Below are 27,324 nucleotides of genomic sequence, written 5' to 3'. Positions count from 1 at the left end.
TAAGTGAGGATATAACTACATATGTGAACTCTGGGAGATCAACTTGCTAATATCTTTACTAAGGCATCATGTAGAAGTCATCTAGAGTTGATATGTTCCAAGCTGGGCGTATATGACAAACATTCCCCAGCTTAAGGGAAAGTGTTTTTTTTTTTTAAGTAATAAAATTATGTTAATTATTTCAGGTCACATTTTGTTGTTGATAATTCAAAGGTTAGGAGAGGGGGGATTTGAGCCCTACTTGAAGGCAAGTGTTAGAATTAGGAATACATATGGTTGTACTTTCTGTTGTATACGTGGAACCCTTCAAGAAAGGGCTAGGAAGTTGCTCGGAAGTTTCATAAGGGCTGAGCTGTCCCTACCAGCTGTCCCTTTCATGAATATTCCTGTCCTATTGTGTTTACCCTTTTTTATATAAGGAATGAATAGAAAGCTGAGGTAGATTTCCAGTAAAAAAGAGGTGCTTATATGAATCTTTAATACATCCACTAACAGAACCTTATACCCCCAATCGGTAACAAACTGAAAGAAGTATATTAAAAACATATCAAGCACATGCAGACAAGATGCATGTAGGCATCCCATCATACTATGACAATCATCAATAACACTAAAAATTTTTACCTCAAGAACCTCAAGTGCATCAATGCTGATAAAAGGATCTGAAATATGCAATGCCCACACATTAAGAATTATGGGAGAGATGATGGGCTCCACAGAAGTCGATGTTTCACTGCCTACATGAGAAACAACAACAACAAAAAAAGGGTACAGTTAACCAGAAAGAAAATGAAATTTGTTACACCAGCCTAAAACTAGATTACCATATTTGCCATGGAATTAAGAAAACATGATACTACTCATACTTAAAATGAAAGAAATCGGTACTTAACCAGAAAGAATATGAAATTTGTTATACCAGCCTAAAACGAAATTGCCATATTCGCCATGAAATTAAAAGATTTGCCATATACTTAAACCCACCTGCCTTAATCGCAGCTTGCAGTGTTTCAAGCACTAGGTGTAAGGTTTCATCAGATGCCTAAAAAGCAGCATTAGAACTAATAGTAAATGGCACTTCAACCAAATCAAACAAGGATATAATGGAGGTACATTACTTGGTTAAGAAGATCTGTAAGTGATGAAAATAAACCCATCATTTGGGATCGAATAAGTTCTTTGTTTGCTTCAGGTAGGAGCTGGGAAAGTGCCCTGCAGGCACCTACTTTAACAGGTGGGGGCCTGTGAAAAGAATACCATCACCATAGCTTAATTTCTCTCTCTCAATAATTTACATATTAAAAAGGAGGTCTGAATGCTTACACATCCATGCCAATTGCCTTGATAGCAGCGTACAGGATGTGCTCAAGAACTCCATGGCTAATCTATACAAGATCATAAATTTCATAGGAATATTCTAGAATACATGAGCTTCAAGAAGGGAAGGAAGTATTTTAATATTTACCAGAGGGGAGAACTTAGCAACTGATGTAAATATACGGGCATAAAGAAAGGGATATTCATGTACCCCTGCACAACAGAACAATAACAACTAATTGTGTTCACTGATGCACAATTTGAATCCAGTACTGAAATAGGGAGAAGAGGGGGGAGACAAGAGAGTTCACCAATTCCAATGTCTTCAGTGATTATTTGCTCCACAAGCTTTCCAACATCAACTCTGCTCGGTCCTGATACCTGACAAGTATGTTAAATAAATATATCAATAAAATATATGAAGCAGATCCCACCAAGAACAAAAAATCATATTATCAAAAGTGAAAGATGGTAGTAGCTACACACATTAGAACCCAACCACATTACAAAACCTACCATATGTTAGAGGTATAAAGTAAAAGGCACAAACCTCTAAATCAACCAATTGTTCTGAAAGAGATGCTAATGCAAATAGAGTAGCTTCCCTCATCTGAGCAATATACCAAGCAAAATTGAGTTAAAGAGAGAAGCCTAAAATTAACACATTAAAATATAATACATACATATACATATAAATACATACACAGATTTATATGGCTATAATTGCTAGTATTTATTTGGGATACCCTGTGTTAGGCCAAAGTCAGAGTAATATCACGTGGAAAGCCATAGCTTCATCCCTCATGTAGGGTATTTGAAATGAGAGGAACACTGGGACGTTTGAAGGAAATGAAATTCCAAATTCAGATTAAAGGTTTGCAAAAGAATAAGGCGGATCTAATACCGCAATTTGCCTCTTTCATCCCCCAGTTTGAATGGTATATATTCCCCCAAGTCTCAAATCACAAGAAGTTGGATAGCATTTTTTACCTTTTGTTAGCATCCCCCTTTGAGAAGGGAAATAAGGGGAAGGGGCTTGACAAAGGCACAAATGCAGGCGTTACCCTTTTGACCCTTTGCTGTAGTTACAGGGATTCCAAATACATGAGCTTATATGTCTTTAAGTGTTTGGATATTTGTAATTTCAAATTTTAGTTTTATTCTTTTTGTTTTTTAAATTCTGCATACTGTTTTGAATTGGCAGTTGGACTATACCATTTTATCTTTATAATGAAATATTCAAAAGTTCTCTAAAGTCCATAAGTATTACAAGAGAGTACAGGCTCTGCCACTAATACCTTGGAAAACACATTCTTCCGAGAGAATCATAAGCATAATAGACTGGAAAAGACTCAATACAGCATCTATTTTAATGGAATTTAAACCTTTAAGAAGATTGCACAGAGGGGATAAACGGCCAGTGAAATCAAGAAACCATATTCTAATAAAGCTCTGACAACATAAGGTGGAAATAGATCCTTGGTTACTAAACTTTATTAAGCAGATCTGGTGGCAGCATTTCTTAATTACTATGCAAAATCTTGATTAACGACCCAATATTGATATCAAAATAGTGTATATCGGCATAGTCTACTTATGAATCCTATTAGAGGTCTTTGGCAATGCCCTACTACAGGATAATTTCCTAACTGTTAACATATACACAGACAAATACATTTCACTTACCCTCCACCAAACTGTGGAGCCAGAAACTTTTTCTTGTTGAGACTCCCTGAAGTGTTGTTTTGCACCATTCATGATGGCATCAATTCCTTCTCTACCATAAGCATTGACAACCTCTTCCAGTAAAAGTGCACCTGTAAGAAGCAATATCTTATACAAAAAAACTTCCACGAAAGCTCATGCCATAAGGGAGCATGAAGACAATTTCATTCTAGTTTAGGTATATTTATTTTTAGAAGTAAATTGTATTATTACCGTTATTCCATTGGATATTATTTTAGGTGTTATTTAGATAGTGAGGTTATTAGTTTCTTATTTAATGTCTTAAGAGTCAAGTTTATTTTCGAAATTCAACAATTGAGCTACAAGGCTCTTGGCAACCTTCAAAAGATGTATATGTCCATGAGATTGTTCAAAAGAACATCATGCGTCACTTTCATGATAATTCTACATTGTCCATGATTTCAACAATTTATAATAGATTTTATAGCTTACCAAATTTGTGTTCATCTTGTCTCCATACCCAAAATGATCACAACAGTCTTAACAAAATAATAATTAACATATCCAATTAGATCAATATATTAAAACCCTTATTTCAGTCTACATAGACATATATATATATATATATATATATATAGAACAATTAAATATCACGACAATTCTTACCCGAAACACGACAGCTATAAGTGACATCATCCTCATCAGCGACAAATTGGTTAGCATCCACTGACCAAGTATGTACCTAATGACAAGTTATTTGGAAAAAAAAAGAAAGAAAAATTCTATAAAAAGCAAACTCAAATTGAAAATTTAAATATTGACTCAGATTCGATTAGATACATCTAGAAAATAGGAGATTTCATAAAAACATCCACTCCAAACTGGTAGAATATTCAAAAGTAATGGATTTTCCTCTTACTATTAATTTCATTATTATTGCTATTGGCATCTATAGAAGGGTATGATTAGCCGGTTATTTAAAATGAGACAATGAGAAAGCAAATGATTTGATTGGAAAATTTTTCATAAAATATCTATTCATTCTTTACAAGAAGCGTGAAACAATGTGGGAGGAACTGGCAAAACTTATCATTGGTGGAATTTGACATGGTGTTTGGGAGGAGACTTTAATGTAATCCACTTTCCATCAAAGACAGGTTAGGGGCTGAAAGTTATACTCGTTCTAGGTATGAATTTTCTGACTGTATCTCTCTTCATGAGTTGATTGATATCCCTTTGGAGGGGGACCTTTACACTTGGCCTAATTCTTCCTCAGCATCTAGAATAAATCAGTTTCTATTCTCTCCAATTTTGGCAGATTATTTCACACACTTCACCCAAAAACGGTTGCCTAGAGTTTTATCAAATCACTTTCATATTTTGTTGGAGGGTGGGAGTCAACATAGAGGTTGAATTCCTTTTCGTTTTGAAAATATGTGGTTGAAGGCAGGGAGCGGTTTGTAGACAAAGTGAAGGCTTGGCGGGCAGCTTATCATTTTCAGGGAACTCCTAGTTACATAGTGTCAAAGAAGTTAGCCGTTTTGGATTTAAAAAAATGGAATGAAACGGAGTTTGGTAATGTCACGGTTAAGAAGCAGCATCCAAGGAGTAATTTGAATGCTTTAGATGTTAGAAGGGAGACTCACCCTCTAACAACTAAGGAAAATTTAGAACAAGTATAACTCCATACAGAAATAAAGAAGACCACTTTATTAGAAGAGATTAGTTGGAGACAAAAATCTAGAGTGCTATACTTGGGGGAGGGGGATTCCAATATAAGATTTTTTCACAAGATGGCCAATTCTAATAGAAGAAATAACAGTATTGAGGAATCTTATGGTTAATGGGATTTTGTCTTCCAATCAAGATATGATTGCTGATTGTATAACTCAATTCTACATGAACTTATACACTGAGCAGCGAGTTGATCAGCCTTTCCTAGATGTGTTGGAATTTCCAAGGATATCAGGAGCTAAAGCGGACTGGTTAGAGAGACCTTTTAAAGAGATAGAGATCTTTGAAGTAATCAAGGATTTTAATGACAATAAATCACCTGGGCCAAATGATTTTCCCATGGCAATTTTCCAATCTGCTAGAAGGTTCTCAAATCAGCTCTTTTGGCTGTGCTCCACCATTTTTATGCTAAAGGTCAATTTGAAAAAAGTTTGAATGCAACCTTCATTCCTCATTCCAAAAAAAAAAACAAAAAAACTGCAAAAGTGGAAGTCAAGGATTTCCATCCTATCAACCTTGTTAGGAGGAGGTGGATTTTCTTTTTCTTTTTTCTACCATTCGCAATTCTTATTAATGGTTCTCCCTACGGCTTTTTCAAGGGCTCTAGAGGGTTGAGACAAGGCGATCATTTGTCTCCCTTGTTATTAGCTTTGGTCATGGAAGCCGTTGGTAGAATGTTGGATAAAGCTGTCCATGTAGGTTCGCTTGTTAGGTTTTCGAGTGGGTGATTTAGAGGGAAGATCTTTGGTGGTTTCTCATCTTCTCTTTGCTGACAACACTCTACTTTTTTGTGATGCCGACCTTGATCAGAATTTGATTCTCCGCATGGTGCTCATTTGGTTTGAGGCAGCTTCTGGTCTAAAAATAAATTTGGGTAAGTCCAAATTGGTACCTGTGGGAGAGGTTCATAACATCGAGTTACTGGTGAATGTCCTTAGCTGTAAGTGAGGTACTCTTGCAATGAAATATTTGAGTCTTCCTTTGGGTGCAAAATTCAAGGATAAGAAAATATGGAAAAGGTGGAAAGGAGATTAGCGGGATGGAAATGTTAGTACTTATCCAAGGGAAGTAGATTCACTTTAATTAAAAGTACTCTATCAAATCTACCTACTTATTTTCTATCCTTATTCCCTATCCTTGCTTTTGTGGCTAATCGAATTCCAAAACTGCAAAACTTCAACAGAACTTTTTATGGGGTAGTCTGGGGGATAAACCTAAATTTCACCTAGTTAAATGGGCTACTATTTGCTCCTCTTTCTTCAGGTGGTTTGGAAATTAGGAATTTGAGACTTTTTAATGAAGCTTTGCTAGGGAGGTTGCGGAGATTTGGACTTGAAAGGGATGCTCTTTGGTGGCAAGTGATAAAGGTGAAGTATGGATGTGTACGGGGTGACTAGTGTACTAGTTCAGTTTTTGGTCCCTATGGTGTTAGTTTGTGGAAACATATTAGCTAGGGTTGGCCTTCTTTGTCTCATTGTATTCTGTATGATATTGGCAATGGGTTAAGGGTGAATTTTTGCAAAACCAGTGGTGTGGGGAGACATCTTTGGCTGTTAGTTATCCTGAATTATTCAGAATTTTCCGAGACAAGGAGGTAAGTGTGGCTAAGCTTATGAAGTTCACAATGGGGTCCTTTATTAGGATGTAAGTTTTTTTTAGGGTTGTTCATGATTGGGAATTGGAGGCTTTGTCAAGCTTCAAGGATACCGTTTAAGGATCTTCTATAAGGGGGATTAAGGTGGATAAAATGTGCTAGAACCCAAATAGGAATAAGGGGTTTATGGATAGTGCTTATTATCGTATTTTAGTTGGCCCAAGTGATCTTTTTTTCCTCAGAAAAGCATATGGAAGTTGAAGATCCCTTCTCAAGTGGTTTTTTTTTTTATGGACTACTACTTTGGGAAAATGTCCGACATTCGACAATTTAAGAAAAAAGAGGGTTTGGATTTTGGATTGGTGTTATATGTGCAAGTGTAATGGTGAATAGGTTGACCATCTTTTCTTTCATTGTCCAGTTGCTATAGATATGTGGTCTACAGTTTTGAGTTTATTTAGAGCAAGTTGGGTTATGTCTAATTTTGTTGTTGAGCTCCTAGCTCGTTGGCAAGGTTGGTTTAGTCGTCCTCAAATTGGACATATATGGATAGTTGTTCCCCATGGTTTGCTGGGGTGTCTTTGGAGGGAAGAAATAGTAGGTGCTTTGAAGATAACGTGAGATCCATGCCAGACCTCTAGTTATTTTTCTTTAGATCCTTATTGGATTGGTTGTCAACTTTGCAAAACCAATTCTTATCGTCTATTCTAGATTTACCTAATTTATGTAATTTTCGTACTTGATTTGTTTACCCCCTATACACATCCTGTGTACTTAGGTGTCTCCTTTTTTATATCAATAAATCTTATTACTTATAAAATAAATAAAAAATGAAAAATTTGTTCAGTTTTTCATAACAACATAGAGAAGCACCCAAATTGTAAACAAAATAGACTATTTTTTCATTTTTGCATATAAACGTTGCCAAGAGCCTTGTAGCTAGTTGGCACCTCCTAGTATTTCCAACCAACAGACACATCTAGGTTCAAATCCCTCCTACCTTGTTGTAATTATCGAATTATCAAAACAAAAAAATAAATAAATAGAGAAGCACACATTCAGATCATCATTTTTAAATATATATATATATATATATATATTACAATAAACCAATTGATGCAGGAGTGCAACCAGAAATTATTTCAATATCTAATTTTGGATTTTCATTGGATAATTTTATATTTTAAGTTTTTATTTGTTTAGTTTGAGTTATGATATGGACTAAATTTCATGTTCTTAGATAAGGATTAGTTTATTATTTGGATTAGTATTTGAGTTCAACTAGGATTAGTTGTTTATCTTTATCTTTTAGTTACTTGTTTATCTTTATCTTTTATTTATTGGAAACTCTATAACCTACCTCTCCCATTCTCTCCTCTCATTCTATTCTAATACAATGGAAAATATATTTGAGCTTTTTGAATCAATTAGTTTTTTTTTTTAATTTAAAAAAACCAAAATTATTAGCAAAAGCCCAAAAAATTGGAAGACCAACAGTGCAAGCCCAGGACCGAAATCCAGACCAGACTGACCAGGACCAATTGGATCCGGGACCTGTTGAGACCAGTCACTTGTCCAGTCAGATTTGGTCCAGGCTATTATGGAACTAGACAGATCAGTCTGGTACCAAAAAAATGCAAAAACTGGACCAGACCAGACCGTTTACCACCCCTGTATGTTTTTATTTTGTAACGGTAGTCACTAAACAGAAATCCTTAAATTACAATTTAAAAACATTCTGAACAAAACAGACTATTTTTCCACAATTTGCAGCAAGGGCCAGAACACTCAAAACCTATGAAAAAAAGGAGTGTGTTTTGGTGTGTGGGTTCTATTTTTTCTTCTTTTCTTTTCTTTTTTGGTTGTGTGCATGTGGGGATCACAAGCTATAAAGTCAATTGCAATCCTATCCTAAACATTAAAAATGAGCAGTCCTCTATCCTACAAGGTCAGTTGCACTGTAAGCTCAAAATTTTACAAATATCACCCTTAGACTTTGATGTGAGTGTCAATTTGGCCCATTGACTTTTGACTTGAACAATTAACCCCCCGGACATTAGGTTTGTGGCAAATCAAACAACTTGTTAGTATTTTTCATGTAAAGCCTAACCATTGTGCATAAGGTAATAATGGTTTGGGAAAGTCATATACTGTCATATTCTGTTTACGAGCAAATTATGATGGGAGTTCATTGAATATTTTTTTATGAACCTTAACAAATGTAAACATTGCTGCAAATCAAAACAATTATGTCTATGGAAATGTGGTTTACTAGTATAATACACAGAATTACCTGCTGTTCAGTCATTTGCAGAAAGGCAATGGTATAATACACCAACTCCGTGATATTATTTGCAACAACCTACATCAGCAATGTTTGATTTATAATAGAGAAAGAGAAATAAAGATGAAGCACAATCAGGTTTCAAAACATAACCATACCTTTGCCAATTTTGCACTACCCATGATGGTCAACAGAAACTCAAACAGCTGTACATGCATAAGAAATCAATCTTTTGAACTAATACAAAATAATCAATATGGCATGAAAACCAAATGCATCACTTGTAATGGATTAATATGCAGTTGGAGATTGACGCAGGCTGCAAGAAGCCAATTTCATTTTAATTTTAGTTTTTTTTTTTTTTTAAGTGTGGAAATTTTGTAATTTTCTAGTTTCTGGGCGTGGGTTTTTTTTTTTTTTGATAAGTGATAACTTTATTGAGAAAAAGATCTACTTCATGTTCACAATGAAAGAACACAAAGTTACCTAGAAATTACAAATAATCAAACAAAAAAAAAAAAAAAAGAGAATTCTGAATTCAAAAATGGAAGTATAATGAGTGAATCCCCAAACCCAAGCCCACTCAAACAAGGTGCATAGGAAAGAGGATTTCAATTGCTCTAGTGATTTCTCGGTGTCTTCAAACGTGCGAGAATTTCATGCCTTCCACACTAGCCACATCAAACAAAACAGCACCATATTCGAAACGCCTGAAGTATTTTCCAAACCAATTCCTCCGACTACTAAGTAGTGACACAACTGTTGGATCATCACCTAGTGAACCCCAAACATCCGAAAGACTTTACTCCACTACAGAAAAACAACATCACAATGGAGCAATAAATGGTCCATTATTTCCCTGCTATAGCGACATAAATGACACCAGCCCACTAAAGAGAAACCCCTCTTACTGGAGTTGGCAATAGTGAGAATTTTACCCCACACTTCTATCCACAAAAAGAAAGCCACTCTCCTAGGGGGCTTAACCAAGGAAGCTTCCACTGTTTCTGGGCAAGGCGTGTACTATTGGTCCATTGGGTCATATTTTGGGATTTGTTTGTTTTATTGGGTTTCATTTGTGAGTTTAGTTATTTAGCGTGAACTAAGTTATCAAATATCAAGGAATCCAAGTCCTACTAGGGTAAGTTATCAGTCATATATAAAATATATTTATATGGAAGCAATGTTTTCTATTGAGGAGAAGCATAAGTTCTCTAAATTTTCAGTGGCTATGAAGCTTTGTTTGAGGTTTGTGTGATACAACTTCTTAGATGTGTGTGCCAAAAATCTAAAGTGTGACGCCTAGAAGTTTATTATTTTTCTTTTTCGTTCTTAGATTCCCTAGCAACTTAAAACCATGCAAACACACATATGTTTGTCGCCTTTTAAACCCTAAAATATAAAAGTTCAAAACCCTAAACCACTCATCCATCAAATAGCTATAAATACCCCATAAAAGCCAAAACAATGTTCACAGTTATCGCCCAGGAACAGCAACCCGGACTTTGGCGTTTCCCCTTTATTTTAACCCCAAATCCTACAATTCCTTTTCAACATTAAAGCCCTATATACCTTATTCTTTTCCAGCCTTTGTTCCCACCAAAACCTAAACCTAAATTACTCAAAATATTAACTGCCCAAGAACTACCAGACCTGACCTAGGAATTTTAAATCTGAAATGACCCTAACTTACTCAAAATATCAACTATCCAAGAACTTCCAGACCTTACCTAGGAATTCTAAATCTGAATTGACTGTGTTCTCCTTTATCCTATGTTATGGAGATGCAATGTTGCATTGCACAGTACACAATTTCCAAATATTTTCTGCTGCTCCAAAAAGTGAGAAACAAGGCCAGTTACATAGTTTTTTAGGAAATGTGTCACATTGGAAGTTGATTCTTATTCAGCCAGTTCAATATTGGGATCTGGAGCTAAATGCTCTTTCTTGACTGCTATATGAGGTGCAAAACGTAGCGTTGGTAAAGAAATCATGCATGGGAATTACAATAGGCCAGTGGTTTTGAACCCACAATCTCACCCCACCCAGCCTTGTTGAAGGAAGTGCCATTTCAGCTAGAGATCATTGCCCAAAAACAAATTCCAACAGAGGCTGTATTGTTCAGCTAAACATATCTTTCTCTGGAGAATAGTTGAGATTTGATTTTGTTGATTGGTGTTGCGTGTGTCGCTGTTGTGGGGAGACTATGGATCATTTGTTGATTCATTGTGAGAGGGCTCAACAATTATGGTGTTTTGCCTTTCGATCTTTTGGGGTTTCCTAGGTCTTACCAAAAAAGCAAAAACGGTGTTTGATCTTCTTTTTGGTTGGAGGAATTGGCTGAGGAAACACTCGTCAAACATTTAGAATTTAGGACCATTGTGTTTGATGTGGTGAATATGGAGGGAGCGTAATCGTCATATGTTTGAGGATGCGGTTGCTTGCTTCGTTCAATGGTATTTGTTTTGATTGTTCCTAGGCTTGGAGACTCACATCTTGTCACTCCATCCCTTTGTTCTTTTTTTTTTTTAACTAGTTTTCTTTCTTCTTTTTTTTCCCTTCTTCTTCATGTACTTTTTGACTACTTTGTGCTTTTCCAGCATACTGTAGTGTCTTTAATATATTTTTCTTACCTATCAAAAAAAAAATTGCTTGGGTAAGCTGAGTTCAGTAATCAATATTTTGGAGTGTTGGAGCAGAAAGTTGGACTGTCAGCAGTGGAAAAGCCTTAATTGCTTAAAGAGGTTGGAGAAGAAATATATGGCTTTTTAAGGCAAGGAGAAGTCCATAGGAGAGATCAAATGGGCTTTTTTATGGTCTTGTATGATTGGTTGCTATTCATCGAACTTTAGGATATTCAAGTTCTTTTTCAGCTTTTATTGACATTTAAATTTTACGATTTGATTTGTTACTACTTTCTCTTGCTTTAATAGCTTTCATTTTTTTCCTATGCCCTATCATATATTCACTATAGCTTTCATTTTTTTTCCTATGCCCTTTCATATAGTCACTATGTATTTGGCTTCCACCCTCCTATGAAGCACTTCTTAAAAAGATTTATTGCTTTTGTATTTGATTTCTTTTCCCTTGTACACTCCCTATGCACTAGGGTGTCCCCTTTATATCAATATATCTTATTACTTATCAAAAAAAAACTTAATATGAAATATTTATAGAAGTTGCTGCCTGCAAGATGCGTCATTATTGTCACCTGGATAACATATGAATCAAGGCTCTTCTCTGCACCATCAGAGTCATATCTACCCTCAAATGAATCTTCTGTACCTTCAATAGATGACCTCACATACACTCCAAGAGATGATACAAATGTTTTCCACAATGGTCTGATAATTACTGGCAAGAGAAAGTGTGTTAGATACATACATACATACATACCTTTCACAAATATAATGAGAAGAACTTAAAAATAAAATAAGTAAATTATTAGTTTCAACATCGACTAATACACAGCAGCTGACTTACCCATAAATTCACTTTCAGTAAGACCAGGGAGATTCTGAACAAACTGATTCAAACACTTCAAAACCTAATGGCAACGAGCGATATTCAATTACTAATTCTTACTGATGTACAACGAGTACTCACATTTTGATGCAGATTTTGATAAAAGCACCACACCAACCTCCATTCTGATGCTCCAATCATTAGGATCTTCAGATTGCACTGGATGTTCTAATATAATAGAGAATTGATCCATCCATGGTTTAAGCATAGGTCCTATTAATGCAGTGGTTTCTGTCTGGACATAAACATCTTGATCTGTTAATCATAATAAAACAAGCTAAATCCGACCACACTCCAAAAATATGCACAACGAAGATCTAGTGTCAAGAACATACCTTATATACACCACTCATTGCCACCAGCATAGAGGTGCAATAATAAACTATCGAAAGTGCTTTAGTGCGTATGTATTTTTCATATACCTGAACATAAAAGACCCAGAAATAATTGCATAAGCAGCGTAAACAAGAGAAATATGATCCTTTAAATACAAGATCAAAAATGCAATGGGAAAATATCATCATTCAAATAAATGTACAATTACACATGCACAAGATGAACTGAAAAGGGAAAAATTCTGCCAAAAAAATGGATTGTTTTCCTATGTGAAGATGTGGGTTTGGTCCTATAGATGGAGTAAGTGGATTTGCTCATGTATTTGCTAGTAAATGGCAACATGTGAGGCTTTTTTCAGAGCTCAAGAGGACTGCGACAAGGAAATCCTTTGTCCTCTTTATTGTTCTTTCTTGTGATGGAGGCTCTTGGTGGGATGTTGGAGAGGATGAGGAATGCAATTATATTTCAGGGTTCTCAGTCGGTGGTCCAGCCACTAATCAGTAAATGATTTCACTTCTTCTCTTTGCAGATGATACATTGATATTTTTGTGGGGCAGATCCAGAGCAACTGTGGCATTTGAAGGCAGTTTTCATGTGGTTTCAAGCTATTTCTGACCTGAAGGTAAAGTTAGGGAAATCCAAGCTAGTCCTGTTGGTGAGTGTTGGATGTTGAAGCTCTAGATGGTATTCCTGAGATGCAAGGTAACTCGGCTTCCCATGACGTACTTGGGTCTTCCCTTAGGATCCACTTTCAAAAGCAATGGCTATTTGGAATGGTATTCTAGAATGAATGGAGAGGCATTTGGCGGGTTGGAAATGTGTGACCCTTTCTAAGGGGGGGAGTCATACATTGATAAAGAGTACTTTATCCAGCCTTCTCATCTAATACCTCTCTTTGTTTCCTATCCCGATGAGCATTGCCCACATATTGAAAAAATACAAAGGGACTTTCTGTCGGGTGGGCTGGGGAATAAGGGCTAAGTATCACTTGGTTAATTGAAAAAATGTATGTGAACCAAGCCAAAGTGGGGGGATAGGAATTTAAGAATTGGTATATTCTCAACTCTCTATCATTGAGAGCTCAAGTAAACCTTGGATTCAAAGTCTCTTCTTTCCTGACCATTCCATGTAAATTTCAACCAGTAGATCCTTATCCTCTTCAAATGTTAAACAAAATGTTATAAACAAACCTGAATACTATAGGGAGGATAGCTTGAATTTTACCATCAATATTTTGATTTTTCAAAGTCAGTGATATTTTTGTTGGTAGCTTTTTGTGGGATAAGCAGTGTAGCTTTTCTCTTCATCCTTTCTGCATGGGGGGGGGGGGGGGGGTTCGTAGTTTCTTCATTGAGTCCAAATTTTTTCAATTAGTAGTAGAGGAAGGGGGTCGTTATTTCTTGTTAAGGATTTTTGAGAAGGGTAAATTCTTTATGAGATCTGTTTTTATGGGCAAGAATGCAGCACAATGGCTGATGTTTAACATTGAACACCTTGTCGTTGGGGAGAACTCCAAACAGTTTTTTACTTTTAGAGAAGGTGACACTGCTTTTACTCTTCAATGGAGCTCTAACTCCTCTGGTCAGTTATTGCTGTTGACTGAACTCAAAGCTGGTGGGCCTAGGAGGTCGCTTATTATACCGGAAGGCAAAGAGAGAAATGGTTGGAGGGCTTTTGGTCTGGAACTAAGAAAATTGTTGAATCCTTCTCATTATGTGGTGGATGGAAAAGGTCTTCCTAAGTTCATTCCTCAGGTGCGGAGGCATAACTTGGAGGCTCAAAATTCTAGAACTTTTGCTAAAGTTGTGCAAGGTTTTCATGGAAGAACAGAGGATAGAAAGCAGCTAAAGCAACTAGGATTAACAGCCAAGGGGAAGATTACTCAGTTAGGAGAGAAGAAGATGGGGTTGAATCTGAGAATTGCAGGGGCAAAAGCAGGGGATTTTCCGGTGGGTAAGTCTGATAAGATGGAGGTGGTGGGAGGGGTGAGGAGGGAGCAACGTATTAATGAGGTGGTAGAGGTAGGTGAGCAAAATCTAGCAGATAGGATTTGTTTCCCAAGTCCAAGTCTGTGTTTGAATTCAAAAGATTATGAAAAGGGGAGAAGGAGTGAAGTTAGGAGATCTTGCTGGACAGGGAGAGGTCTTGTCGTGGAGGTTGATGTGACAGGGAGGAGGCGGGTTTTCTGGGTTAGAAAGAAAAGAGGAGATATGAAGATCAGAGGGGATTCACGGGCAGGAGAATGGGAATGCAATAAAGAAGCTTCTAAGACCCTTAAATGGGTTCCACAGGGAACCAACCAGGCTGGAATTAACCCAGCTTTGGGCCTAGGTATAAGCCCAGTGTTGACCGAAGCAGGTGTGGGCCATTTTCATTCAGTTTTCTCAGGCCCAAGTCTATTTGAAGTGGGTGAGAGTTCTCTGACTGGAGATGGATTATCAGCCCAGAACCCATTGACACTGGCGCACCCCAAGGTCTTCTCCCAGTCTTTCGATCTCGAGCCAGAAGTGTCGGTCCAGTGCGCAGAGGTCCCATTGGTGGCCGACGGCCCATTCTCCGCCGGTATCAGCTCCGACGAGCCCTGGTTGCCTCCGGGTAAGGCCGATGACTCCTCCGCTGCCGGAACTAGCGCCGTCGTGCCTTCGTAACCACCGGGCAAGGCCGCCGGTCCCTTCTCCGTTGGAAATAGCTCCGATGATCCCATGGTGACACTGGGTAAGTCAATTAAGGGGTTTTCGCGGTCACCGATTGAATGCTTTTTAGCTGATTTCTTTTTGAGCTTATACCGGGCTTGGCTTGTGGTTTTTGGTAACAATGATGGGGATAAAGGTGGCTGGGACAGTTGTGCCATTGTTAGGACGGAAGCTGTCCTTGATCTTGTGAAACCCAATCTAGCAGTGATACCCTCGAAGACACTGTGTGTTGTCCCTGGGGTGAGTGCTTTGGCGGAGGAAGGATTGATTAGTCCAGACATGGGTTTGGGTGGAAAGGAAAGTTTATCTTTACCTCTGTTGTCTAACACTCCCTTTGGATTACCTTCGTCAACTAAATTGGATTGTGGTAATGAGACTGTGGAGTGTGAGAATATGTTGGATATTTCTAGATGGGTAAAGAACAGGCTTCCTAGTTTTAGTAAATTGGTGGGGCTGCCTTTGAGCCGACATGAGGAGTTATGCATTGCTTTGTTACAAAAGATTGAGAGGGAGACGGAGGCTGCCAAAGTGTTGAATAGGAAAGTTACAGCTTCTAGAAAAGTTGTCATCGATAAGGATAAGGGGAAGAGAGAGCTGAGGAATTTGCAATCTTCGATTAATTATGATTGTAGGTAGTGTGCTGGCTGCTGAGCTAATTTTTCAGTTGGGGAATTCATGTCTTTATGTATTTAAAAATTCTTTCTTGGAATGTTAGGGGACTGAATGACTGTCGGAAACGTTCGATAATGAAAAATTTATTGCGTGAGTGGAAGTGTGATGTAATCTGCCTTCAAGAAACTAAGCTTTCTGGTCTGGACAGACAGATGGTTGGCAACCTGTGGAGTTGTCCTTTTGTGGATTGGGTGGCTTTAGATGCTGTCCAGACGACCGGTGGGGTGTTGTTGATGTGGGATAGTAGGGTTTTAGAGAGGTTGGAGTTTTTGGTGGGTTCTTTTTCTGTGTCTGTTCGGTGGCAAGGGTTGGGAGACGGCTTCAGTTAGGCGTGTTCTGGGATCTATGGCCCAGTTGATAACAATGCGAGGGGGCTAATGTGAGAGGAGTTGGTTGGTGTTCAACATTACTGGAACGTCCCTTGGTGTTGTATCGGGAATTTTAATATTGTTCGTTTCCCTAGTGAACGGTTGGGTAATTCTCGTCTTACTCCGGCTATGGAATTGTTTTCGGAGTTCATTGAGGATCTTAATTTGATAAACTTGCCTTTGGAGGGAGGGAGCTATACTTGGTCTAGCAGATCAAATCAGCCTTCGATGTCTAGGTTAGACAGAGTTTTGGTGTCTCCTGATTGGGAGGAGCATTATCCGGATGTGATTCAACGGATTTTACCTCGCCCTATTTCAGACCATTTCCCAATTCTAGTGGAGGTAGGGAGAATGGCAAGGGGGAAAAACCCTTTTAGGTTTGAGAATATGTGGCTAAAGACGGAAGGGTTTACTGATAGAGTGCATTCTTGGTGGAATCGGCATTCTTTCTCTAGTACTCCTAGTTTTGTGTTTGCCAAAAAGCTGAAGGCTTTGAAAGAAGACATCGTTCAGTGGAATCGTTTGGAGTTTGGTCAAGTCGGACGCAAAAAGACTCAACTATTAGAGGCTTTGAAGTTATTAGATGCCAAGGAAGGGGAGTTTGGCCTCTCTGATGCAGAGACATGTGAAAGAGTTGCGGTGAGATCTGAAGTAGAGAAACTTCTCTCCTTGGAGGAAATTTCATGGAGACAGAAATCAAGGATGCTATGGATTAAGGAAGGAGATAATAATACTAAATTCTTCCATAAGGTGGCTAATTCCCGTAGAAGGTTTAATCATCTGAGTATTTTGGAGGTGGATGGGGTGATTTATGAGGAGGAATCCGAGGTGGCTGCTCAAGTAGTAAATTTTTATAAAAATTTGTATCAGGAGACAGAGGAGTGGAGGCCTTTTGTGGAAGGTTTGGAGTTTGATCAAATAGATGGGTCAGAGAGGGGTTGGCTTGAAAGGAGATTTGAGAAGGAGGAGATTCTTTTAGCTGTTAATGAGCTGGCTGGAGATAAAGCTCCAGGTCCAGATGGTTTTTCTATGGCTTTTTTCCATCATTGTTGGAGAGTGATGGAAAGTGATGTTCTAGCAGTTTTTGAGGAGTTCTATCATCATAGTAAGTTTGAGAAGTCTTTGAACGCTACCTTTTTAGCTCTTATTCCTAAGAAGAATGATGCTTCTAATATTCGAGATTTCAGGCCTATTAGCTTGGTAGGGAGCTTGTACAAGATCTTTTCTAAGGTTTTGGCAAATCGTTTGAAACTAGTTTTAGATCAATTGATCTCTGAGTCTCAGAATAGTTTTGTGGGAGGTAGACAGATTCTCGACTCAGTTCTTATTGCCAATGAGTGTGTTGACAGTAGAGTGAAGAGTAAGATCGCAGGGGTTATTTGTAAGCTAAACATTGAGAAAGCTTACGATCATGTGAATTGGGAGGCCCTTCTAGATCTTTTGAAGAGAATGGGCTTTGGGGAGAAATATAGATGGATTCGCACTTGTATTTCTACTGTACAGTTTTCTATTTTGATTAATGAAGCTCCAGCTGATTTTTTTGGGAGTTTGAGGGGACTGAGACAAGGGGATCCACTTTCTCCAATGTCGTTTTTGGTCATGATGGAGGTCTTAAGTAGGATGTTGAAAAAAGTTGAAGGTGCTGGCTTGATCAAGGGTTTTAAGGCTGATGGGAGACGGGGTGAAGGGGAATGTGTCTCGCATCTTCTATTTGTGGATGATACCATTCTGTTCTGTGATGCGGAAATAGAGCAGATCCTTCATGTGCAGATGCTTCTCCTTTGTTTTCAGGCTGTGATAGGTTTGAAGGTTAATGCCTTGAAGAGTGAGATGGTTCTAATAGAGGAGGTTAATAATGTTCATACTTTGGCAGAGATTCTTGGTTGTCGGATTGGGTCTTTGCCTATGACCTATCTTGGTATGCCGTTAGGGGCTTCCCATAAGTCCCCTTCTATTTGGAATCCTATCTTGGAGAAAATTAATAGGAAGTTGGCCGGGTGGAAGAAGTTGTATTTGTCAAAAGAAGGTAGACTGACGCTTCTTAAGAGTACGCTTTCTAGTCTTTCTACTTACTATTTATCTCTTTTTACTATCCCTTCGCATGTGGCTAATAAGATTGAGTAGATTCAAAGGGACTTCCTGTGGGGGGATTCGAAGGTTCATTTGGTGGGGTGGATAAGGTGTGTGCTCCTAAGGCTAATGGAGGTTTGGGGATAAGGAAGTTGACTACTTTTAATAGAGCCTTATTAGGAAAATGGTTATGGCGGTTTGGGGTTGAGGAGACTCGTCTTTGGAGGAGGGTCATAGCTTTGAAGTTCGGGGAAGAGTGGGGGGGATGGTCTTCCAAGCTAGGTAGGGGTGTTCATGGATGTGGTTTATGAAGAAGTATCCGAAAAGGTTGGGAGGTTTTTAGCAAATATATCTGGTTTGAGGTAGGGGTGGGGAATAGAGTGAAGTTTTGGACAGATCAGTGGTGTGGGGACTTACCACTCCACCTATCCTTCCCGGTAGTGTATGGGATTGCCACTAATAGAGAGGCATCTGTGGCCTCATCTCTCGAACGATTAGGGACCGAGGCTCGGAGAAGCTGGAAGGTTCTTTTACTGAGGGATCCTAATGATTGGGAGATGGGAGATGTGGATGATTTCCTTCACACCTTGGGTTCTAATTTACCTCAATCTGAGCAAGGTGACCGTATGATATGGAAATTGTCGAAGAAAGGAGATTTTAACATCCGCTCATTCTACGATAGGCTTCGAAGCCCCTTGCCTATTATCTTCCTTGGAAAGGTATTTGGAAGGTTAAGGCTCCTACGCACATCTCTTTCTTTGTTTGGACTGCAACTTGAGAGAAGATTCTTACAAGGGACATTCTGCGATGTAAAGGCTTTGATTTTGTTGACTAGTGCATTATGTGTCGTCGTAATGGGGAGACGGTAAATCATTTGCTTCTCCATTGTGAAAAAGCTTATCAGTTGTGGAGCTTGGTGTTTAGATCTTTTGGGATTTCTTGGGTCATGCCTAGATCGGTTGCAGATATGCTTTTCGGTTGGTGGAATTGGTTTGGAAAGCACTCTTCTAGCATTTGGAATTTAGCGCCGATGTGCCTGATGTGGTGTATTTGGAGGGAGCGAAATTGGCGGACTTCTGAGGACAGGGACAAATCCAATGACCAATTGCTTGCTTATTTTTGTGGTTCTCTCTTTGATTGGTCTAGGGCTTGGGGACTCACCTCTAGTGACTCTCTCCCTTTGTTCCTTAGTTCTCTCCTTTGTAATTAGCTCTTTGTTGTTTTCCGTTTGTTTTCTTGTCTTTTTTCTTTCTTCTTTTTGTTTCTCTCTCTGTACTCTTTGTCCTACCTTATGTTTTCATGGGGTAGTTTCTTGATTATACATCTTTCTTAATTATCAAAAAAAAAAAGACTTAGTATTATTTAATCAAGCTTTATTGGGGAAATGACTGGCATTATGTAGTTGAGAGGGATGCTTTTGGAGAAGGGCAATGGAAAATATGGGGTATGCTTGAGGAAGAATATCAATAAAGGCTGGGACACTTTTAATTCGTTTGTTAGTTATAAGGTGGGAGATGGCTCTTCTGTTAAGTTCTAGCACAATTCATGGTGTGGGAGGCTTCCTTTGAAAGAGAATTTCCCCAAACTATCTAGTATTGCACACGAGAGGGACACTTCAGTGGTAGAGCTAATATCTTTTCAAGGGCAAGTACCATTGGAATGTCATTTTTGTTAGACTAGTTCAAGATTTAGAGTTAGAATCATCTTCGGCAAAAAAAAGAGATAACCGTCTTCGGCATTACCCAATGGACTTCAAACACTTGAAAACTTCACACCATAAAGCATGAGCCAACTTACAATGAAGTAAGAGATGGCCCACAGTTTCCCCATCACACCGACACATGCAACACCAATTAACAAGGGGCAAACCTCTCTTAACAAGATTATCAATGGCAAGTATCCCATCCTTGGCTTCTATCCATAAAAAGAATGACACCATTTTAGGCAACTTTACACATCAAATGCTCTTCCAAGGAAAAATAACAGTAAGATCACCAAACAACCAATCATAAAAGCACATATCAAACACACCATTTGGAGTCAACTTCCAAGATAGCTTATCCTCCCCCCTCACCTGAGCACCTCTAGGCATACAGGAGTAAAGAAGCTCAAAAAAAGAATCTACGACCTCCAACTCCCAAACATGAGGAGCTCTCCAGAACTGTAAATTCCAACTCCTCTCTCCCCCTTCGGATGCAGAAAAAATCAAGTCAAAAATCCAAGTTCCTTTGGACCGAGAACAAGCATACAGATCTGGAAAAAGATTTTTTAGAGTTGTATGTCCATATTAGACATATTAAGGATATTTTGGCTATTTTAGAGGTTTTTAGAGATATTTAGGCCATTTTAGATGTTTTACGGTGTATTTTGGCCATTTTAGAGGTTTTAAGGGGTATTACGGCCGTTTTAGAGGTTTTCTAGGTTCTAAAGGGTATTTTGGCCATTTTAGAAGATTTAAAGGACATTTTGGGTTAGATATTTGAAGGGGTATTTTGGCCATTTTAAAATTTTTGAGTATTTTGGTCATTTTAAAGGTTTTATGGGGGCCACTTTGGAGGTTTTTTGGGGTATTATGGTCATTTTATAAGTTTTCAGTGGTATTTTGTCCAATTTAGAGCTAATATCGTATTAGAGGTTTAAGGGGTATTTTTGCTATTTTAGAAGTTTTAGAGGAAATTTTGGCCATTTTAAAAGTTTTAAGGGTGTGTGTATATATATATAATAAAGATCTAAAATATTACTTCCCTTAATAATTTAAGCCTATGTACTAATTATATTTAAGTCCACGTCCCAATTATATTAAAGCCCTTTATTTGAGTGCCATCCTGATATGTGAATTGAAAAAAAAAAAAAAAAAAAAAATGAAGGGAGGCGTGAATGAGAGAGGGGAAGTGGCTAACTAGCCTCTTAAAAGTCAAATTGAAAAAGAGGAGGCAGTCAGCCACAACTCTCAAAAAAAAAAAGTTAGTTTTGAAAACAAAAAATGAGAGAGAGTTAAAGATGAAGAGACACAGAATGGGAGAAACTGAAAAGCATGAGGAAGACTAAAGATGGAGATGCAAGGTTACAGATCTCTCTTTTTTCCCTCATTTTTTCTTTCTTTTTGACGCAGGGATTCTAAGAGGGCTGCTGTTTAGGCTTAGAATTGATTAAGGGAAATGAGAGTTGCTTAGAACAGTAAACAAGGTGTGACAAAACCTTCTTAAGAGAAATCCATCTCTTGAAAATAGCACTAGGCTAATCTATGTAATTGCATTCAAAAACTAATCACAAAGTAACTACAATGTGGTACTTATACTATTTGTTTGGCACTGGAGCCTTCTAGATGCTTGACAAATGTCTAAATCCTATTGGCTATTGCTTAAGCAATCATCTAACTAACTAACTATTCACAAGAGGATTAGGATGCAACAACTTGAAATGCCCTACATCAGGACTCTCCCTCTTAAGATGCACTTGACCTCAAGTGCTCTTGATTGCCACAAGATTTGTATGAATTTCTAGCCTTCTAGGATGATGTAGTTGCATTGTGTAATGAGTTTCTACTCTTGGCAGCACACCAAAGGCTGCTGCTTCTGCACAGCAAAGTCCCACAACTGAACCAACCTTCATCTTGACCATTGGCTTGGGGTTCACTTTCCTGTTCTTTGGTTGCAAATAGTAGGGGCGTACCATCTTGTACATAATGTGTGTGCTACACCTTCTACCATGGATGGTTTTCCTATCATGTTGACATGGCCTTCCACTTGCAAGTAAGAGATGACAAACATTCATGGTCTTCTTATCATAAAGAACACAATCTTGAAAGCTATTGATTGATAAGAACCCCAAGCACCCTCTTGAAACTCTAACTTCACCTCCTTGCTCTATATTAGCATCTACTTCTTCCACAAATGGATCATATAAGGGTTCTAGAATGCATTCCTTCACTTTATTGTTTTCAATCAGCAATATGCTATCACTGACTTCTACATGGGTGCATTCATTAGCATATCTTCTTTGGGTGCTTGCAAGGTATTATCAAGGATCAAAGTTATACCTTCTTCTTTAATCCCTTCCGCCATCAAGGATTTTCCTTCCAACTTCATGGCTGACTTCCATTTGTTAGGGGTTTCATAGATTTGCCCTCCACAATTGTAACACTTGAAAATTCCATTGCTTGCACCATGCTTGCATGCAATGGCTGCCTTTGATAGACCAGGTACTGCATTAACAGAAAAACACTCTGCTCCATTTCCCTTGTCCTTCTTGGTCTGCCAATAATCATTCTTGGTTGGCCAAGATTGCTGCCAAGGACTTGCACTTGCTGGTACTTGGTTTCTTGAGGCTTCAGATTGCAATGACTTCCTATGCAAATTTTGGAAGATAGTTTGCAAGCAGTTGAAAGGCAGGAATTGCTTTTGTAATTGTCTCTTCATTTTGAACCATTCTTGCACCTTTCCTTTTCCCATTCTCACTCTTTGGACCTGCAACTGCCTTCACCAAACAAATGCCCTGCCCTTGAGTTTATTTACTACCAATTTCACCTTCTTGTAGTCTGGTACCTCATGGAAATCAAAGATTCTTTCCACTTGGTTGAGCCAGTCCATGAATTCTTCAGATTAAAGCTACCATAGAACTCAGATAACTCAATCTTGAAGTTGGATTCCCACTTTTGCTCATGATCCCTTGGTTGCAGAACAGGAATTTGCCTTCCATGTCGTATCCTTGGGTTGTAGGCAAAAGGATCCTCTTGCTTTCTTCATTTGATGCCTCACTTCCATGATAATCGTGGTTGTTTGGCTGCTGTACTTCGTCTCTTCGAATCTGCTCAGTCAAGGCATGGATTTGCCTCCTCAATGCTTCCACTTCATGTTCTAAGGCAAAGTGCAGCTCCAAAACTTCTGGATTATTGGCTGCATGAGTCTCCAAGGCTGCCTCTTGAACCACTACTTTCATCCCTTTGTCCTTCCTTTCCTTCTCAAACACCATCTTTCACCACTGGAGAATCTTGCCAGCACAATTGAAGGCTTCTATTTTGATAAAGGTAAGGTATTAAGGCTGGGAATGAAATCAAGATAGGATCTTGACAGGTTCTTGATGACAGAAAATGAGAAACAATACAAGAACTTAAATCCTAAGGATCTCAAGCTCTGATACCAATTTGATGCAGGGATTCTAAGGGGGCTGCTGTTTAGGCTTAGAATTGATTAAGGAAAATGAGAGTTGCTTAGAACAATGAACAAGGTGTGACAAAACCTTCTTAAGAGAAATCCATCTCTTGAAAATAGCACTAGGCTAATCTATGTAATTGCATTCAAAAACTAATCACAAAGTAACTACAATGTGGTACTTATACTATTTGTTTGGCATTGGAGCTTTCTAGATGCTTGACAAGTGTCTAAATCCTATTGGCTATTGCTTAAGCAATCATCTAACTAACTAACTAACTATTCACAATAGGATTAGGATGCAACAACTTGAAATGCCCTGCATCACTCTTTTTGGCATAGGCAGTCTCTGACAATTTAAAATAAAAAAAATAAATAACGACTAGGACACCAATGCATACCCTGTGTCTGGTATGTGTCCGACACGAGCACGGCGAGCAAAATGTCATGCCCGTGCTTTCTAGCTCTGCCACCACTGCCATATAAGACATATCTTTGCTGTTCTTGATGAGACCAAAAGGCCTCTTTTGGTGAGTATAGACTGCAACTGAACTAAATCTGATGCGATAACTTTTCTCAAATGAAATCCAAAACCTCTCCACCCACAGCCCAACTTACCCTCCAAAACAACTATAGAACCCCTGTGATGGCCATTTATCAGCTCTATAATCCGTAAAAAGGCTCCATAGCTGGAAAATGAAGACCTCATCCCCTCCCTAAATGTTCTCACAAAAGGATCGGGTGACTGATTTGACATTAACCCTTCAACATGTAACAACAATCGCTTAGCACACTCTTTGCCCATTAAAACCGACCATATTGAGTCTCTACCTTGCTTGTAAATCTGGAGAATGAAAACAGAACCCCCTTCCTCTATTGATAATTCAAAAGCCTTCGATTCAATGAAGATAAAGATGGAACCCCCATAAGTCAAAAAAAAAAAAAATTTAACGTTTCTCAAAATTGCCTACTATCTACCATGTTGCACTAATCGGTGTACTTAGTTTGGTTTCTATTAATAAAATCCTTAGTTACTTATCCTGACGTATTTGAAGTTAGATCTTACTACAAGGTGTTGCATAGTCGACCTCCTTTTCCATGGAAGAATTTGTGGAAACCTAAGGAGCCAACAAAGGTTAGTTTCTTCCTCTAGAGGGTGGCATTGGGAAAATTTTGACTATTGATAACTTGCGGAGGTGTCAAGTTGTTGTGAATGACTGGTATTGTATGTGTAAGAGGAGTGGGGAAACTACAAATCATTTACTCCTTCACTGCCCTATCAATAGTGAGTTGTGGAACATGGTTTTTTCACAATTCAAGATTAATTGGGTTATGCCAAGAAAGGTTGCGGAGCCTATTGCTACTTGGTCAGTCATGTCTAGTAGGCATAGAAATGCGGTGATTTGGAGTATGATTCCCCATTGTCTTATATGGGGTATTTGGCAGCAGAGGAAAGCTTGGATTTTCAAAGGGAATGAGAGACTAATTCATGATTTGAAGCTTTTATTCCTCAATACTTTGTTTGAGTGGATAAATGCTTCGAGTGCTTTTACTTCTGTTTATTTTCCTAATTTACTTTGATTTTACTTTTTGTGCATCTTTTGAGTACATTGTTTCCTTAGTACAAGGCCTATGTACTTAGGATCCTGTGTTCTTGATTTTTTTTCAATAAAGTTTTATTTCTTATCAAACAAAAAAGGAAAAACAATAATCTATCAAACAAAATATTGGACGAAAAATATATTTATGAAAAAAAAAATAATATGTGAAGCTTTTACAAGTAATGACAAAATTGTAAAGAAAACTAATTAGAACTAACCTGCGGAGATGAAACAATTGTAAGCAAACAAGGGAACAAAACAGGAACTAGTGCTGGCACCGTCTTATCATCCAAGTCTCCCGACAAAAGAGCTAAGCACCTTAGAGCTCCATGCACTAGAAAATTTTTGTACACATTTGATCATTCGAAGCAAAATGCAAAAGTCACCACCATCACCAGCACAAAACACGCACAAAAATAATCATAGGAAAAAGTTAGCACGTTCACATTCCCAACATTCTTAATTGGAAATGTGAATGTTACTACTCATTAACAAACTTCCATCTCTATTAAAATCAATCAAGCATATAGGATTATTTCAACTCTTTTGATAACACCTATGAGAAATAATTATAAATGTTTTAATGGCTTACACAAAAAGTGACTAAATCGCATAGAATTTGATTTACTTTTAAGCCTAATGCCACTATTGATAGCAAGTACGTTTCTTTGTCCAGTATGCCTTAGTCTATAACAAGCAATTGCAGTATTTTTCACCCCTTTGGCTTTTTAGAACCTTTAACTTTGTTGAGCTACGCATTTACAGCCTATATCCATTGATAAATAACACATTCCTTCCAAACTAAGCCCTTATCATAGGTCCACTTCACTGAATGACTGGAATTTCAGCACTCTAAAGCTGATATCTTTTCGTCTTGAAAAATAAATGTTACCCTTTTTTTTATATCAGTGAAAAATCCATTAAGATGGTTCAACGAGGGTGCAACCCAAGCATGCAAACTAGCACCAACAAAGGGGGAGAAAGAATGAAAAGGGAGAAGAAAATGATATAAATCAAACCCCAAAACTAAGAGCATCACTAAAATAGGAGATCAATGAGCCAAACAAAGTATGAATAAACCCAATCAAAGAAGTCCATGAAAAATAGGTTTGATCACTCCCTTTGACATGGTCACCAAAGTCCCTACAATTCTTCTCCAAGTATATACTCTATATAGAACTAGATCACACTCTTTCAAGCTAACTCTTCCCACTACCAAAATTCCCACCTGAAGAAGTTAGTATACCCACCACAAAATTGGGCTCAAACCAATGTAATACCAATGCACAAAACTCCCACTTTTTTGTCTTGAGGTCCTGAAAGACACAAGTGGGTTCTAAAGTTATAGAATAGCGTAAGGCTTTAATCAGTTGACTAGCAAAAAGAAAATTAAAAAGACAATGAAGGACATATAGACTTGATGGTAAATATAACAACTTAGTGGGATGAAGAACACCAAGGACAAGAGCAATATGCAATTTTTTGAACGAGCTCATTAAGCTGAGTAGGTAGGGAGTGCATCATAAGAAATAAAAGTATGTTTTGATTGTCTAATAGCATCAATGACCTAATAAACATAATTTGGCTTTCCATATTTCACCCAACAAAGAGGATCAATATGATTGATATCACCACCGTGATCACACTTCTTGTTTTTGATAATTCAATAGTTGCAGGTGGGGGATTTGACCCTAGATGTCTCTGTTGAAAACAACAAGAGGTGCCAACTAATTGAGCTACAAAAAAAGGAGAGTCATGTTACTATAGGTTTTTCAAGAACCGTGATTACACTTCTTGTTACAACATCCACGCTTACAACCAATACCTTGAAAACCACGACCACCACAAGAACCGACAAGCATCAAATTTTAGAAACTAAAGCTGAAAACTCTAAAGAAAGAACATTAGAGCCATGTCCCAAGGATGAGCACAATAAACGATAATAAGCATTAGCAACTGAAGATAAGGTCTCACCAGCAAGAATCTAATCCTTGAACCCAATAGATTATAGTATAAACAAGATAACAAACTAACAATCATAAATTTTTCCTAATGTTGTTTATGTTTCTCCAAATCATTAGTAAAAGTCCAATACTAGAGAAATTGATTACACATTCAAAAAAGTGCCATAGAACTCTAACAATGATTACCCAATTCACTTAGTAGTTAAAATCTTCTCGTATATCTCATAAACCCAAGACACATAACTTGGATGCAAAAAACAGTCCATCACAGTCCAAATCTTTTTAGAAGAATGATAAATCCAATTGTAGCTGAAATGTGGGGTTCCACAC

At 38.0% G+C, this 27,324-nt stretch overlaps 1 protein-coding gene across 3 annotated transcripts in view; it reads right to left on the bottom strand.

The window, feature by feature from the left end:
- Positions 1-27,324, bottom strand: part of LOC115981886 (importin-9) — a 65,592-nt gene that overhangs the window by 24,378 nt on the left and 13,890 nt on the right. For 2 of the 3 annotated variants that reach the window (XM_031104312.1, XM_031104310.1), the window contains exons 5-20: positions 25,249-25,364; positions 12,476-12,562; positions 12,259-12,375; positions 12,099-12,162; positions 11,827-11,969; positions 8,774-8,821; positions 8,625-8,693; positions 3,670-3,745; positions 3,004-3,134; positions 1,868-1,927; positions 1,629-1,698; positions 1,466-1,530; positions 1,324-1,385; positions 1,119-1,242; positions 985-1,042; positions 625-737 (exon numbers count right to left, since the gene is read on the bottom strand). In XM_031104312.1, the coding sequence (XP_030960172.1) occupies positions 625-737; positions 985-1,042; positions 1,119-1,242; positions 1,324-1,385; positions 1,466-1,530; positions 1,629-1,698; positions 1,868-1,927; positions 3,004-3,134; positions 3,670-3,745; positions 8,625-8,693; positions 8,774-8,821; positions 11,827-11,969; positions 12,099-12,162; positions 12,259-12,375; positions 12,476-12,562; positions 25,249-25,364 (1,403 nt within the window). Of the gene's footprint in view, positions 1-624; positions 738-984; positions 1,043-1,118; positions 1,243-1,323; positions 1,386-1,465; positions 1,531-1,628; positions 1,699-1,867; positions 1,928-3,003; positions 3,135-3,669; positions 3,746-8,624; positions 8,694-8,773; positions 8,822-11,826; positions 11,970-12,098; positions 12,163-12,221; positions 12,376-12,475; positions 12,563-25,248; positions 25,365-27,324 lie in introns of all 3 variants that reach the window. The other variant, XM_031104311.1, reaches the window with a different exon arrangement.

This window comes from Quercus lobata, chromosome 3 (genome assembly GCF_001633185.2).
Source record: "Quercus lobata isolate SW786 chromosome 3, ValleyOak3.0 Primary Assembly, whole genome shotgun sequence".
Taxonomy (NCBI): Eukaryota; Viridiplantae; Streptophyta; class Magnoliopsida; order Fagales; family Fagaceae; genus Quercus; species Quercus lobata.
The sequence above is the reverse complement of the archived record's forward strand: the minus strand, read 5'-3'. Positions and strand labels throughout refer to the sequence as shown.